General features: G+C 47.0%; 2 protein-coding genes across 3 annotated transcripts in view; both read right to left on the minus strand.

Annotated features, from left to right (window-relative positions):
• Positions 1-5134, minus strand: part of GLB1 (galactosidase, beta 1) — a 121413-nt gene extending 116279 nt beyond the window's left edge. The window contains 1 exon segment of the mRNA XM_012001012.1: positions 4915-5134. Within this exon segment, the coding sequence (XP_011856402.1) occupies positions 4915-4989 (75 nt within the window). The 5' untranslated portion in view covers positions 4990-5134.
• On the minus strand, positions 746-4708 carry TMPPE (transmembrane protein with metallophosphoesterase domain). Of its 2 annotated transcripts, none has more exons than XM_012001010.1 (2): positions 4623-4708; positions 746-2215 (listed from the first exon to the last, which is right to left on the minus strand). In XM_012001010.1, the coding sequence occupies exon 2, from the start codon at positions 2105-2107 to the stop codon at positions 746-748; it is 1362 nt and encodes a 453-aa protein (XP_011856400.1). In that variant the 5' UTR covers positions 2108-2215; positions 4623-4708. The 2 variants fall into 2 exon arrangements, with proteins under 2 accessions (XP_011856400.1, XP_011856401.1); XM_012001011.1 differs by having other exon boundaries at positions 746-1700; positions 4623-4705.
• Positions 5135-15462: the final 10328 nt, after the last annotated feature.

Consider the following 15462-nt stretch of genomic DNA (forward strand, 5'->3'; position numbering starts at 1 on the left):
GCAAAGCCTTCCGAATTCCTAAGCAGCCACGTTCCCACCATCACCGACCACGGCGCCCATCGTTCTTCTCCCCCGAACCTTGCCCCCAAAGGCCCAGGAGCACAGACAGTAAAATAGCATCCCTCAAGGCCTGGAACAGGAGGAACTTTGCATTCCAGTAGATTTTGCTGATGCCCTCAATAGAGGTGATCCTGATAGAAGCAGAGGAAAAGAAAATATTCTTCTCTAGCAGCCAGAGGGCCCTTCCATCTTGCCTGTTCTCCCAAATTACCTGGCAACACTGCCCCTTCCCCAGAACGGCTCTGGATCAATGATTCTGGAAACCAATTAAGTCCTAAAGACAGTTTTAAAACACCAAGAGAAAAATGCTCCTGCTCCTCCTCAGCCCCACCTTCTAGAGGTATTCCTTTCTAGCAACCCCAAGGGGAGGTTCATCCCTGGGAGCTCTGCAGGAGAAGGTCCCCACGCCACACCACCTGGAAAATAGAGGGGAGTGCTCATATATGTGACCTTAGTGATCTCACAAGTGCATCAAAAAAAGCAACCGGCCAAGGAAACGGTTAAACCAGCCTGAACATGCCAGGCAGCCCCACTAGGAGTCACTGTTTGAATCAGGCTTGTGACCAAGGGTGTGTAGGCAAGGCTAGGTGGGCAAGGCTGGAGGGGAAAAGCAGGCAAACCACTCTGAAGCAGGATGGAGGGTCGAGGGCAAGGGCAGGGCAGAGGTGCACAGGGCAGGGCCGGTTCAGGGAGACCGCCGCAGGATGAGCTCTGTGATCTCCGCCCTGCTACCCAACCTCATGGGTATCCCGTAGTAGGCTGTGCCCGGGCTGACATATACGAATGTAGCCTGGGCCACTTGGTAGAGACCAGCAAAGAAGGGATTCAGGAGATAGGCTGCTACGTTCAAGGGGAAGATCTGCCCAGCATGTGTGTGCCCAGAAAGGATCAGGTTAATATCTGGCCGAGCCTGGAGAGCTCTCTTGGCAGCCAGGGGCTGGTGAGCTAGCAAGATGATTGTATGGTCTGGGCTGCAGCCCTCCAGGGCCTTGTCAAGATCCATGCCATGGCCAGAGTAGTGCAGGATGTCTGCTTCAATATCGTCCACCCCAGCCAAGCAGATCCAGTCCTCATCCTCACTCCCACCACCACTGCCACCACCACCACGTTGGGCCCGTGTGGCGGAAATCTTCACGTTCTCATTATGAAGAGGCTGGACATGCAGGGATTCCAGAAGTGCAAACCAGTTGCTGACATCTGACGTGTAGTACTCATGATTGCCTGTGACGAAGTAGGCACCGAGACGTGAATGAAGCTGGCCCAGAGGAGCGACAGCCGTCCGCAGGACCGAGGCTTCCGAGTCGGAGAGGTCACCCACGATCACGGTGACGTCTGGTTCCAGCACATTCACCATCCCCACAAACATCTCCATCTTGGTCCTGCCCACTGTGGGGCCCAAGTGAATGTCTGAGAGGAGCACGATCTTGAGGTTGTTCATCGAGGCGGGCAGCTGATGGATGGGCACCTCCACAGTTTTCACAGCCGGGGGCTGCGCAGCATTCAGAATCCCGGCCACGCTGAGCACAGCAGTCACTCCCACTGCCAGGGCAGGCCTGAGCACCAGCTTCCTTGTCTTGTCAAGGCTGCCCACGACCCTACCACTGCGCCAGGCCAAGAGCTGGTAGGCCTGCTCCATGCCGCTGAGGATGCAGAGGAAGAAGAGCATGATGATGTAAGCACCCAGGCAGGAGTAGGCTGCCAAGGAAAAGAGATAGGGCTCCTCAGCCACTAAAAAAAACATGGTGAAGAAACTGGAATGGGCCAGGGCCAGAAATGCCAGAACCACCACCTTCCAAAGCTGAAAACAGGTCGACTCCGCAGCTGGGGAGTGGCAGAGGTTGCTAACTGTGCTGCGCCAAATGTAGAGGGAGCCAATGAGCAAGAGCGAGTTGACAAACAGGGCAAGCTGCAAGCGAAGCAGCCAACGCCAGGCCCTGAGCTCAAGGCTGTCTGCCAGATACGAGCGGGAGGCGATCATGGACACGAAGACAGTGACGGCAGCCAGGGTGGCCTTCGCGCCTAGGGACAGCTGCCTGAAGATGGCCATTTTCTCTGCTCCTAGGAGGCTCCCCCACCAGTTCTGTGCTGGTGGACTCTGGAAATGAGTTCTTTAGAAAGGACAGTGGCCAAGGAGAGGTTTCCAGGTCAACTCCGCCTGCAACCAGGAACCAGCATCAGCTTTGTGGGATATTAGAGCATCCTTGTACCCATTCAAAACTCAAAGGCCACTTACGTCTGCCCAACCCACCTTGAATCCAAGCCACTCAAATACCAGTGAGTTGCTAGCTATACTTTATGATTCAAAAAGAAACTCACAGCATTGTGACATGATGGGCAGTTTTCATTTTCTTACCACATTTTCTATACGTTTAAAGTTTCTCTACAGTGAGCATGCACTTGTTTTAAAAGAATGTTCCAAATCAGCGGTATTCAAAGTGCGGTCTGGAGAGAGCCCTTCAGGGGTCCAATTAGTCAAAACTATTTTTATTATAATTCCAAGCCATTACTGCCTTTTCCATTCTCACTCTGTCCTGAGGGTGGAATTTTCCAGAGGCTATGTGACATGTGATATGGCAACAGATTTCATGCAGAAATAAACATGAAAATTTGACTGTCTTCTATTAAGAGACATTGAAAGAGATTTGCAGAAATGTAAAACAGTGCAACTCTTCACCCTAAAATTTGGGGAGAAATACTATTGTTTTTCAAATATATATAGTTTATTAATGTATAATGATGTATTATTTCTTAACAAATAGTTTAAAATATTCTCTAGGGCTGGGCACAGTGGCTCACGCCTATAATCCCAGCACTTTGGGAGACCGAGGCAGACAGATTACCTGAGGTCAAGAGTTCAAGACCAGCCTGGCCAACATGGTAAAACCCTGTTTCTACTAAGAATTCAAAAATTAGCCAGGCATGGTGGCGGGCACATGTAATCCCAGCTACTCGGGAGGCTGAGGCAGGAGAACCACTTGAACCTGGGAGGTGGAAGTTGCAGTGAGCCAAGATCATGCCGCTGCACTCCAGCCTGGGCGAAAGAGTGAGGCTCTGTCTCAAAAAAAAAAAAAAAAAAGGAAGAAAATATTCTCTTAATTTCTAGGACAGCTAAAATTTAGTTAAAATTTGAGAACCGCTGGGTCACGAGGTCAGGAGATCAAGACCATCCTGGCTAACACAGTGAAACCCTGTCTCTACTAAAAATACAAAAAAAAAAAAAAAAAATTAGTTGGGTGTGGTGGCGGGCACCTGTAGTCCCAGCTACTTGGGAGGCTGAGGCAGGAGAATGTCTTGGACTGTAAAGAAATGTAAACAAGGAGATAATGAAAAGCTAGACTGCTAGTATCTTTCTTCAGCTGTGGGCACAGGAGCCCAAGAGGGACACCTAGGCACCTGACATGAGAATTCCTGGGGTGATGCCAGCCTCCCTGTGTGGGCCTCAGGTATGGTAGCCACAGGGCATCCATCCTGACCCAATGATGCTGCACTAGACTGATGAGCTTACATCAGACAGACTGACCCTGTCCACCTGCTCCTGGTTCATAAATCCTTCTCTCTCTCTCTACCCCCACTCCCAGATACTGGTTAAAATCTGCCTTTCCCCCAGCCCCTTACCCTGCCACTGTTCTCCTGAACTGTGCCCCACTTCCACCTTCCCCAGTGGTTCTCACAGCTGGCTAGCTCTGACTCCTAAGGTCCTACGGGCCTTGTGGACAAGAACTCTGTCTACATACTGGGGTAGGGGAACCACAGACGGGGTGAAGAGGGAAAAGTAAATAATCTGTGCTTTTTCCCAAAATGAAAACATTTTCAGCAGCTGTTTTCCAAATACTTAAGATGTTCAATCTTGGTTGCAGATAAATGTACCACTTTTCTCTGCACTAGGCGCGTTATTGAAAGCCCTATTAAAGGGTGTAACTTACAAGTCCACGGTGTCAAATGCCACCAGCTCTTACTTAAAGCGTGCTGCAGGCTCGGCCCACCTACACCCTGAAGGAACCAAAGTTGGTCCGCGGAACGTGCAGAGGAGCAGCTTGCAACTATCCACTCTCCTTTCCGCAGGTCTGATGCAAACCTCCCCAGGCAGCGCTTAGGAACCCCCTAAGCCCGTCGCCTCAGCTCAGACGAAGCTAGTGAAGCTGCCCTTACCCTCCCACCAAACGTGCACGCCCCGCACCTCACCTATTCGCCTCGCCAGACCTCCCCCCATCAATGTTGGGATCCCCCCGCAGCCTGCCTATTCCCCCACGCAACCTGGACCCCCAAACGCCGAAGGAAAAGGGTCCCACAAATACGAAGAAAAACCGGAGCCAAAGGGCAGGCGACGGGAAGTGGTGAGAAGGCAACAAGATGCACGAAGAGGGCGAGCACCCAGAGGGAAAATAACCCAGTGCTCCCACAGCAGGGGCCTCTCTTGACCCCATTTTTCTCCTTCCGGAGCGCTCCGCAGAGCACGAACTGGGAAAGCGAGGGCGCCCCAAACCAGAACCCGAGGCACCCTCTAACCCGCGCAACTTGGAATCCCCTCCCGGAAAGCCAACTAAGGAAATCTTTAGGCGAACCTCGTCTCACCACCTCGTTACAGATAGGGAAGTGAGTCCAAGCGCAGAGGGCAGCCGGAGCGGAACGCACAAGCGACCGAGCTGCCTGGAAGGACGCGCGCCCCGCCCGGCCCGCCCCCGACGGGAAGGCCGGTCCACTGCCTGCGTTCCGCCGGCCGCCTGCCTGCTGGGGGGCACTTCGGGGCTCAGGCTCTCCGCCCTGCGGGACCCCGGGTGGCTGCGGCCCGAGTCCGGTTCCCCGCCAGCCTGTCCCCTAGCAATGCCTCCCCGTACCCGAGTCCCGCAGACTTACCCGCAAGCCGCGCGTAGGGCCCAGAAGCAGCAGAGCCAACAGCAGAGGGAGGATGCGAACCAGGAACCCCGGCATGACCACCAGCCTCCCGGCTCTGCAGTCGGCGCCCAGGCCGGCCGCTCCGCGTCACTTGACTAAGGACCCGCGGCCTGGCACCGCCCCTCGTCCGCCCAGCAGCCAGCCCTCGCGCCTGCTCAGCCCCGCGCTCCGCCCCGCTGTGGCCGAGCCGGGCGGGTGGGGGCGGTAGGGGCGGCTAGGAGGCTGCGCGCGGCCGCGTGACTCCAGGATAGTACTATCTGGGTTTTGCAGGCGTCTTGCCTGGGAGGGGACCCTTTGTAACGGCAATCGGGAGGCCCTGCTTTCAGCAGCTTGATAACGCGCCTCGGAGATTGGACATGAATCATGGTCTCCCTGTTTTCTGGCTTCCTTGAGAGAGCAGAAGAGGGAAATTGTTAATTACTAAACCTAAACGCCCTAGATCAAGTCCGCGTATCATATACGGGCTCTTTGAATAATTCTAAACTAGGGGTTAGCAAAATGTGGTCGGTCCCTGGAGCCACTGTATCAACTCACCTGGAACTTGTTAGAAGGAAAATTCTGCTCACGCCTGTAATCCCAGCACTTGGGAGGTCGAGGCGGGCGGATCGCCTGAGGTCAGGAGTTCCAGACCAGCCTGACCAATATGATGAAACCCCATCTGTACTAAAAATACAAAAATTAGCCGGGCGTGGTGGCATGCGCCTGTAATCCCGTCTACTGGGGATGCTGAGACAGGAGAATCACTTGAACCCAGGAGGCGGAGGTTGTGGTGAGCCCAGATCAAGCCATTGCGCTCCAGCCTGGGCAACAAGAGTGAAATTCCGTCTCAAAAAAAAAGTTAAAAAAATAATAATAATAACCTTAGTTTGTGCCTTGGTGTTCCAAAAAAGCCTTTTACATTGTATAACAAAGTAGCCAAAAATTCTATTTGTTCACTCCTTTCTCCTTTCCTACCGGACATTTCCTTGAGAGATTAAGAAAGTATCAGTCACTGGCTTTTCTTCCTCAGGTTTTTGTTTTTTGGTTTGGGGGTTGTTTTTTTTGTTTTGATTTTGTTTTTTTGGGACAGGTTCTCACTCTGCCTCTCAGGCTGGAGTGCAGTGGCGCGAACACGGCTTACTGCAGCTTTGGCCTCCTGGGCTCAAGCAATTCTCCCGTCTCAGCCTACCAAGTGGCTGGAACTACAGGCGCGCACCACCACACCCGGCTAATTTTTGTATTTTTTGTAGAGGCAGGGTCTCACCACGTTACCCAGGCAGGTCTTGAATTTCTGGAATCAAGCAATCTGCCTGCCTGCACCTCCCAAAATGCTGGAATTACAGACATGAGCCTCCGTGCCTGGCTTCTTTTCGTGCCTGGAGTACCAATTCCGTGTGCTTGCACTGTGAAGTCCTTTCCAAGCTCTGCAATTCTAGTTCAGTATTAAAGAACAAGGGCTCTGGTGGCAGTACACTTGAGTTGGAATTCCATCTCTGCCACTTACGATCTGTGTGACTGTGGGCAAATTAACCTTAGTTTCTTTGTTGGTAAAACAGGGATAATAATATCAAATTCACTGGATAATTGGGGAAATTACTAGCGATGATGACGATAAGAAGCTTGGCATATACAGGATGTTAGTGGGACAGTTGCTGAAATCACAATTAGACTTGTAGGCTAGATTAGTACCATGCATCAATGTTCATTTCCTTTTTTGGGGGTGGGAGGACAGAGTCTCACTCTGTCACCCAGGCTGGAGTGCAGTCGTGCAATCTCGGCTCACTGCAACCTCCGCCTCCCAGGTTCAAGTGATTCTCCCGCCTCAGCCTCCCAAGTAGCTGGGATTACAGGAACCCACCATTAGGCCCGGCTAATCTTTGTATTTTTAGTAGAGATGGGGTTTCACCATGTTGGCCAGGCTGGTCTCGAACTCCTGACCTCAAGTGATTTGCCCACCTCGGCCTCCCAAAGTGCTGGGATTACAGGCATGAGCCATTGTGCCCGGCCGCATCAATGTTAACTTTCTGATTTTGATAATGTTACACGCTCTAAATATGAAATAATAGTTTTGTATTGGTGTATTGATTTGGGTAATGGTAATGGTAATTTTGGTAATGGTTATATAAAAGAACATCCTTGTTTTTTAGGAAACAAAAGGGCATCATCTTTGCAACTGATTCTCAAACAGTTCACAAAAAAAAAAAAAAAAAAAAATGTAGAGAGAGAGAGAGAAATGGTATTCCAGGCATGAAAAGAACCTGAGAAAGAAAAGCAAATGTGGTAAAATGTTAACATTTGGAAAATCAATGAAGGAGTTCTTTTTACTTTTTTTCAACTTTTTGTTTCTAAGCCTGAAATTATTGCAAATGAAGTTTAAAAACAAAACAAAACAAAAATCCTTACCACAAGGCAGATTCGACTTTTTCTACCTTCTTTCCTACTCTGTACACTCAAGGTTATCATATGCAATAGGTATTTTTCACTAAATTGAAGTCGAAAGGGTTTAGAGCAGGAGTTGGCAAACTAAGGGCAGAGGATCAAATCTGGCCTGTTGCCTGTTTTTTTCTTTTTTAAAATTATTTTTATTAAGAATCTGCACAATTTGCTGCCAGTTTTTCTATGGCCTGCCAGCTAAAAATAGTTTTTACATTTTTAAATGAATGAAAAAAAATCAAAAGAATAATATTTTATGACACTTGAAAATGATGTAAGTTTCCTGTGTCAGTGTCCATAAATAAAGTTTTGTGGGGTTGGTTTTTGTTTTTATGTTTTTCGTTTTTTTGAGACACAGTCTTGCTCTGTCACCCAGGCTGGAGTGCAGTGGTGTGATCATAGCTCACAGCAGCCTCGAACTCCTGGGTTCAAGCAGTCCTCCCATGTCGGCCTCCTGAGTAGCTGAGTAGCTGGGACTACAGGCAAGTGTCACCATGCCTGAATAATGTTTGTTTTTTTTTTCCTAAAGATGAGATCTTGCCTTGTTGCCAGAGTTGGTCTTGAACTCCTGGCCTCAAGCGGTCTGCCCACTTTGGCTCCCAAAGTGCCAAGATTACACATAAATTGTTTTCTTAGAACACAGCCACCTGCAATCCTCTGCATATTGCATATGGCTGCTTTCACGCTACATCGGCAGAATGGAGTCATTGCAACACAGACCTTAGGACCTACAAAACTGAATATATTTATGTTCTAGCCCTTTACAGTATAAGCTTGCCAAAGGAATATAGATTGTAGTTTGTTTCTGAGATTTTTAGTACTTGACTATGTATTGTAGTTGAAATAGCAATAGTAGTAATAGCCGTCGTCGTGCTGAATGCTTTACCAGTATGTGTCACTATTGCTCCCAATCCGAGCTACATGCTATTATCCGCATTTCACAGATGAGAAAGCTGAGACCCAGAGGAGTTAAATGACTTGCCAGTAGCCACAGAGTTGGGAAGTAGTCGAGTCTCTAAAGTTACATTGCCTGATGTTAGGGCCTGAGTTATTTTCACCAGGCTATGCTTCTGCCCGTAGTGTACTGTTTAGTTCCCGTTTAAATGCACAGAGTGTGCTGGATGCAAAGTCCCTGCATACTAGAGAATATGAAGGGACCATGAGAAGGCTGTCTCCCTGCAGGAACTCATCTGTAAATGTGGTACATGCTCTAATATAGACCAGTACTTCTCAAAGTCTGATCCTCAGACCAGTGCTGTGCAATAAGTACAGAAATTCAGCCTAGGCACTTAGAAACTTGGAGCAGTTTAAGAAAGTAAGTCTATCTGTTGAATCTAATAATGAAGAGAATTATTATACATCTATTTTTATTTCATTGTTCTAGTTTTTTTTTTTTTTTTAGACAGAGTTTCGCTTTTGTTGCCCAAGCTGGAGTGCAATGGCGCGGTCTCGGCTCACCACAACCTCCGCCTCTTAGGTTCAAGTGATTCTCCTGCCTCAGCCTACCGAGTAACTGGGATTACAGGCGTGCGCCACCACGCCTGGCTAATTTTATATTTTTAGTAGAGATAGGGTTTCTCCATGTTGGTCAGGCTGGTCTCAAACTCCCGACCTCAGGTGATCTGCCTGCCTCGGCCTCCCAAAGTGCTGGGATTAGAGGCGTGAGCCACCGCACCTGGCCTCTAGTAGTTTCTGTTTGCTTCTTTGTTTTTGAGACAGAGTTTCACTTTGTTGCCCAGACTGGAGCACAGTGACATGATCTTGGCTCACTGCAACCTCCACCTCCTGGGTTCACCCAATTAAACCTCAGCCTCCTGAGTAGCTGGGACTACAGGTGCACACCACCATGCCAGGCTGATTTGTTTGTATTTTAATAGAGATGAGGTTTCACCATGTTGCCCAGGCTGGTCTTGAGCTCCTGAGCTCAGGCAGTCCACCCCCCTCAGCCTTCCAAAATGCTAGGACTACAGGCATGAACTACCTCACCCGGCCTATTTTTCTAATAATTTATTTTTATTGAATTTTTTGGAAAGGATCAATCCTTGATAGACAGGAAAGAACACTAATAACTTAGAAAACAAAACAACAACAACAAAAAAAACAAGGTGGCACGCCTGTGATCCCAGCACTTTGGGAGGCTGAGGCAGGTGGATCGCGAGGTCAGGAGATTGAGACCATCTTGACTAACATGGTGAAACCCGTCTCTACTAAAAATACAAAAAATTAGCCGGGCGTGGTGGCAGGCACCTGTAGTCCCAGCTACTTGGGAGGCTGAGGCAGGAGAATGGCGTGAACCCAGGAGGCGGAGGTTGCAGTGAGCTGAGATGGCGCCACTGCACTCCAGCCTGGGCGACAGAGTGTGACTCCATCTCAAAAAAAAAAAAAACCAAAAAAAAAAAAAACAAAAAAAAACCAGAACTGATCCTTTACCAAAGATAGTTTGAGAAGCACAGAGGCCTCGTCAGTAGCATAAGAACAATGAGAGGGAGAAAAACGTGTGGCCCCAAAACATAGGAAAACTTTGTTTTTCTGTCCTAACAGGGCTCTACACACAAGTTAAGAATCAAACTCAATTTCTTTGATCTGTTTTCCCTTATGGAGTTTTCCTACTCAGCAAATTTTCATTTCCAGTGTCAACTCTGATCTGCATTTCAGTAAAAAATGTTATCTAACCTCCCTCCCTCCCTTCCTTCCCTCCCTCCCTTCCTTCCCTCCCTTTCTCTTTCTCTTTTCTTTTCCTTTCTTTTCTTTCTTTCTTTCTCTTTTTCTTTCTTTCTCTTTCTTTTTCTCTCTTTCTCTGTCTTTCTTTCTTCCTTTTTTCTCTTTCTCTCTCTCTTCTCCCTGTCTTTCTTTTTTCTTTCTTTCTCTCTCTCTCTTTCCTCTTTCTCTCTCTCCCCACCCCCTCTTTCTTTTTTTCTTTCTTGTATCACTCTGTTGCCCAGGCTGGAGTGCCGTGCCATGATCATGGCTCACTGCAGCCTTGACCTCCTGGGCTCAGGTGATTCTCCCACCTCAGCCTCCTGAGTAGTTGAGACTACAGGCACAGGCCACCATGCCTGACAAATTTTTCTTTTTTTTTTTTTTTTGTAGAGATGGGGTTGCCCCATATCATCCAGGCTGGTCTTAAACTCCTGGGCTAAAGCAATCTGCCCACTTCAGCCTCTCAAAGTGTTGAGATTACAGGTGACAGCCATGGCACCTGGCCTAATTTTATATTTCTAATATTTTTTAAATGCCATTAAAGTGATTATAATTTGGAGTAGGTTTTAAAAGAGTATTAAATTACACACATTAAAGGCAAGAAAAATAAACAAGATCTCCATTAGAAAGACATGACAAATAAATGTGATACGTTGTCCTAGACTGGATCTTAAACCAGGAAAAAAAAAATCGGTAAGAGCATTATTGGGAAAATTAACAAACGTTGAATATAGACTATGGATGAGAAAATAATATTGTGTCAATATTAAGTTTTCTATTTTTGATAAGTGATATTGTGGCCATGTTCTTTGGAAATACACCCAGAATTATGTAGGAGTAAAGGAGCATTATGTTGCCAGGTGTGGTGTTGCACGCCTGTACTCCCAGCTACTCAGGAGGCTGAGGCAGGAGGATTGCTTGAGTCCAGGAGTTCTGGGCTGTAGTACGCTATGCTGATCGGGTGTCTACACTAAGTTTGGCATAAATATGGTGACCTCCTGGGAACAGGGGACCACTAGGTTGCCTAAAGAGGGGTGAATTGGCCCAGGTTGGAAACCAAGAAGGTCAAAACTCCCGTGCTGATCAGTAGTGGGACTGAGCCTGTGAATAGCTGCTGTGCTTTAGCCTGGGCAACATAGCAAGACCCCATCTTGAAAAAAGGAGCATAATGTCTACCTCTTATTCTCATATAACCATAATAATATGTTTATACTTTCATACTTATGATTATATATTACACATAATACACATGTACATTACATGAAAATGGTGGGAGACCAAGTGATAGAGCAAATAAAGCAAAATGTTAACAATTGATGAAGTAGGTAAACGGCATACAATAATTCTTATGTCAAAATTAGAAGTTATTTTAAACACTGAAAATAACAAGGTCTCTGGCCTACAAATGTGAGCAATTCTGCTGTGCAGCAGTTCCTTAGCCTCCTCACATGTCTTTGAGTTTTCTGATGCAAAAAGTCCTGAAACCTAACTTGTCCTGGGGTTAAGTTGTGCAACCAATTTGATGGGTGTGGTTATGAAACAATAAAAAAATAAAATTGTGAAATCATCAGCCAACAGCTTCCCCACAGTTCCCAATAAAAGCTGATAGTTGTGATCAGGGACAGGACTATGCCTTATGGTAGTCACGGGTTTTGAGATGGCTTTGTCCCCATGGTTACCCTCTAGGAGTCTGAGATATCTGAAAACATAAAATGCCTCAAGTGAGGCCTGCCTTAAGAAAAAAAAATGATGTTGCTTCAAACATTCTTTTCTCCTGTCTTCTTTCTGTCACCTTCCTATCTGTCATGGACATCTGCTCCCCAGAGTCTCTCAGATGCATCTTTGCAGGGTTTGTTTTTTCTTTCTTTCTTTTTCGAGATGGAGTCTCGTTCTGTTGCCCAGACTGAGTGCAGCGGTGTGATCTCAGCTCACTGCAACCTCTACCTCCCAGGTTCAAGCAATTCCCGTGCCTCAGCCTCCTGAGTAGCTAGGATTACAGGTGCACACCACCACGCCTGGCTAATTTTTGTATTTTTAGTAGAGACGGGGTTTTACCAAGTTGACCAGGCTGGTCTCGAACTCCTGACCTCAGGTGATCCACCCACTTCAGCCTCCCAAAGTGCTGGGATTATAGGCATGAGCCACTGCACCCAGCCTATTTCTTTATTCTGTTTCTCTTTTCCCCCCATCTCATATCTACTCTACCACCAAAGCCTGTCATTTCTTCTTCACCTGGACCCCTGGAGCTAGCCCACCTCTTTGTTTTTGTAGCCACGCCTGCATTTGTGGCTCCCTCCTTCTCTGAATGATCATAGTAGTTTTCTAGCTAGATTGAAGGTTAAAACTAGATGTGGCCAGAAAAGCTATTTGATTTGACACTGTCCATGTTGATCCACCAGTGTTTTTGATTGTATTTAATTACTGTAGTTGTCAACATTTAATTGGGGAATTTACATAATCTGGATTTCCAGTTTCTCTTAGAAGATCAGAAGGTCTGGCCACACCAGGCCCAAGATCCCATGAGGTAACAGTACTCCAGAGATACGCGTTGGGACGTTCCTTAGGCAGAATATGTCTCTCCAGTTGGCGGCCCTCTCCATCTGATTCACTTTATTTTATTTTATTTTTTTGGGACAGGGTCTCACTCTGTTGCTCAGGCTGAAGGGCAATGATAGCTCACTGCAGCCTTGAACTCCTGGGCACAAGATATACTCCTGAGTAGCTAGGACTACAGATATGCACTTTTTAAATTTTTTAAATTTTTGTTTTATTTTTAGAGATAGGGTCTTGCTATGTTGCCCAGGCTGGTCTTGAGCTCTTGGCCTCAAGCAATCCTCTCACCTTAGCCTCCCAAAACACTGAGATTACAGGTCTCACACCTAGCTTTGGTTTGCCTTTTGTTTTGACATGAACTGCAGTAGGCCCCAAGGCAGAATAAATTGAAATTTGCAACTTCTGGGTCAGAGAGTCTCAGTGGTAATTTGGTTGAACCTCCATGATTGCTGTATACGACATACTATATGATGCCCAGATTCTCTAGTCACCTTTCTGCTGAACTCTTAGCTGCCTCTCTACCATAGCTACTGCTGCAGCACATCTGCCACCCAAAGTCAACCATCTGGAGTCTCTGGCTCCTCCAGACACTTCTGGACTCACTGGAATGAGGCACCATGCTTCCCAAGTGGCTGCCAAAGAGGCTAGCTAGGTGGTGCTACCCACAAGGGCAGGTAAGTTAACTCCCACATGGAGAAGCCCAGTGCAATGGAAGACCAGAGGCGAGCCAGTAAATAAATTTCCTCTCCCTTCCTCCCTCTGCTGAAGTATTTCAAGGTGTGGTTTCTCTGACCACAGACATTCCACATGGTATAGTGGGTGCACCTGCCAAGAAACTGTCTCCATGCCTTTAAGGCTGGCATAAAGCACTAGTCTGCACAGTAACTCACTACCTGGTACTACTTTTCCTCCTTTGCTGCCTCATTTCCCTTTCTTTTCATTCTCACTGTCGTGCACTGTACCTCCCAAATACAAGATTAGCATTTAGTTCTTGCCACAGGCTCTGTTTCCTAGAGAGTTCAAGATGAGATAATCATTTGCTCAACATGAGGAACTATTTGAGCTTTCTCCAACCTATGCACTTCTTGAGCTTTCTCCAGCCTATGCACTTCTTGAGCTTTCTCCAGCCTAGGGTTTTGGGAAAGTCTGTTAGATTTTGTTTTTAGGATTATGGGTTTACAGGTCATCCCCAATTCAAACCCCAGATCTAATGCCTTTTTAAAAATGAAGTAATCACTGATTGCACTAGCTAAAGGAGTTCTTTCCTTCCAGAAATTCTCGTAGTGTTCTACATACATCTAACTTCGACATTTATTTATTTTTTTGAGATTGAGTCTTGCTCTGTTGCCCTTGCTGGAGTGCAATGGCGTGATCTCAGCTCACGGCAACCTCCGCCTCCTGGGTTCAAACAATTCTCCTGCCTCAGCTTCTCATGTAGCTGGGATTACAGGCACCCGCCACCACGCCCGGCTAATTTTTATTTTAGTAGAGATAGGGTTTCACCATGTTGGCCAGGCTGGTCTTGAACTCCTGACCTCAGGTGATCCACCTACCTCGGCCACCCAATATGCTGGGATTACAGGCGTGAGCCACTGTGCTCAGCCTAACTTTTGATATTTATTTTTTTTCTCTATCTGTGTTATGGGTCTTTATGTTCTGTGCTTCAATTCGGGCCCTCACATTTCTTGTGGGAATCACTTCAGGAGTCTCCCATACTGCTTTATGGCTTCCAGGCCCAACACTTTCTTTCCCATAAGCCTTTGCATATGTTGTGTCCTCTGCCAACAATCTTCTTCCTTTTCCATTTTTATCTCCAGTCAACTTCTATTCTATCTTTTCATACCCTTTAAAGGAATTCAAGCATGGCCTCTTGGAGAAGACATTCCAGACTCACCTTCAGACTAGGTTACCCATCCCTCTTTGGGGCCCCCACAAGTACTTTGTCCACATCTCTATTCCAACTCTATCAGTAGGGTAATTAAAGGTTTACTTATCTGTCATTTCCTAATTTTGAGTTCTCTGAGGCAAAAGTTGATACTATTTCTTTAATATAGCATCTGGAATATAATTTATTATAGGTTTATGTAACAAATGAAACAATAAATAAATATTGTATTTCCTCTACTACACAGTCAAGGAAGAATGTCTGTTTCATCTTTGCATTTCAGCACCAAGTGCAGCACCTGGTATAAGGTAGATGCTGAACAGTGTATTGAAAGAATGAATAAATTCATGATATAAAAGAGAGTTTGTCACTTAAGTCACCTGGGGGAATACTGCCTTCTTTGGTGAGGAGACACCCTTAGACAAAGCTCTAATGAGGCTAAGCAGCCACTCAAGCAGAAGGCAGCATGCTAGATATCTGGTTTCATTTCCTTTTACAAATTCTGTTGAATTGACTAGGCATGGTGGCTTACACCTGTAATCCCAACACTTTGGGAGACTGAGGTGGGTGGATCACCTTAAGTCAGGAGTTCGAGACCAGCCTGGCCAATATGGTGAAACTCCATCTTTACAAAAAATACAAAAATTAGTCAGGCGTAGTGGTGTGCACCTGTAATCCCAGCTACTCAGGAGGCTGAGGCACGAGAAGCGCTTGAACCTGGCAGGTGGAAGTTGCAGTGAGCTGAGATCGCACTACTGCACCCCAGCCTGGGCAACAGAGTGAGACTCCATTAAAAATAAAATTCTATGGAATTATAATGGAAAGCAACTGTTCCCTCCACCTCCACCTGTCCACCGACAGCCTTGCTCCTCAAAGGCAATTCCACCTGACTTCTGCCGGTCCACACTCCCTTTCTTTATGCTTTATGCTCTCTCCACAGTGGCCCTCTCTCAGTCTCT

Source organism: Mandrillus leucophaeus, unplaced genomic scaffold, assembly GCF_000951045.1.
Source record: "Mandrillus leucophaeus isolate KB7577 unplaced genomic scaffold, Mleu.le_1.0 Scaffold646, whole genome shotgun sequence".
In the NCBI taxonomy this organism is placed as follows: Eukaryota; Metazoa; Chordata; class Mammalia; order Primates; family Cercopithecidae; genus Mandrillus; species Mandrillus leucophaeus.

Excerpts from the sequence above, each read along its gene's own strand:
- TMPPE (XM_012001010.1), bottom strand. The coding sequence starts at position 2,107 with ATGGCCATCTTCAGGCAGCTGTCCCTAGGCGCGAAGGCCACCCTGGCT.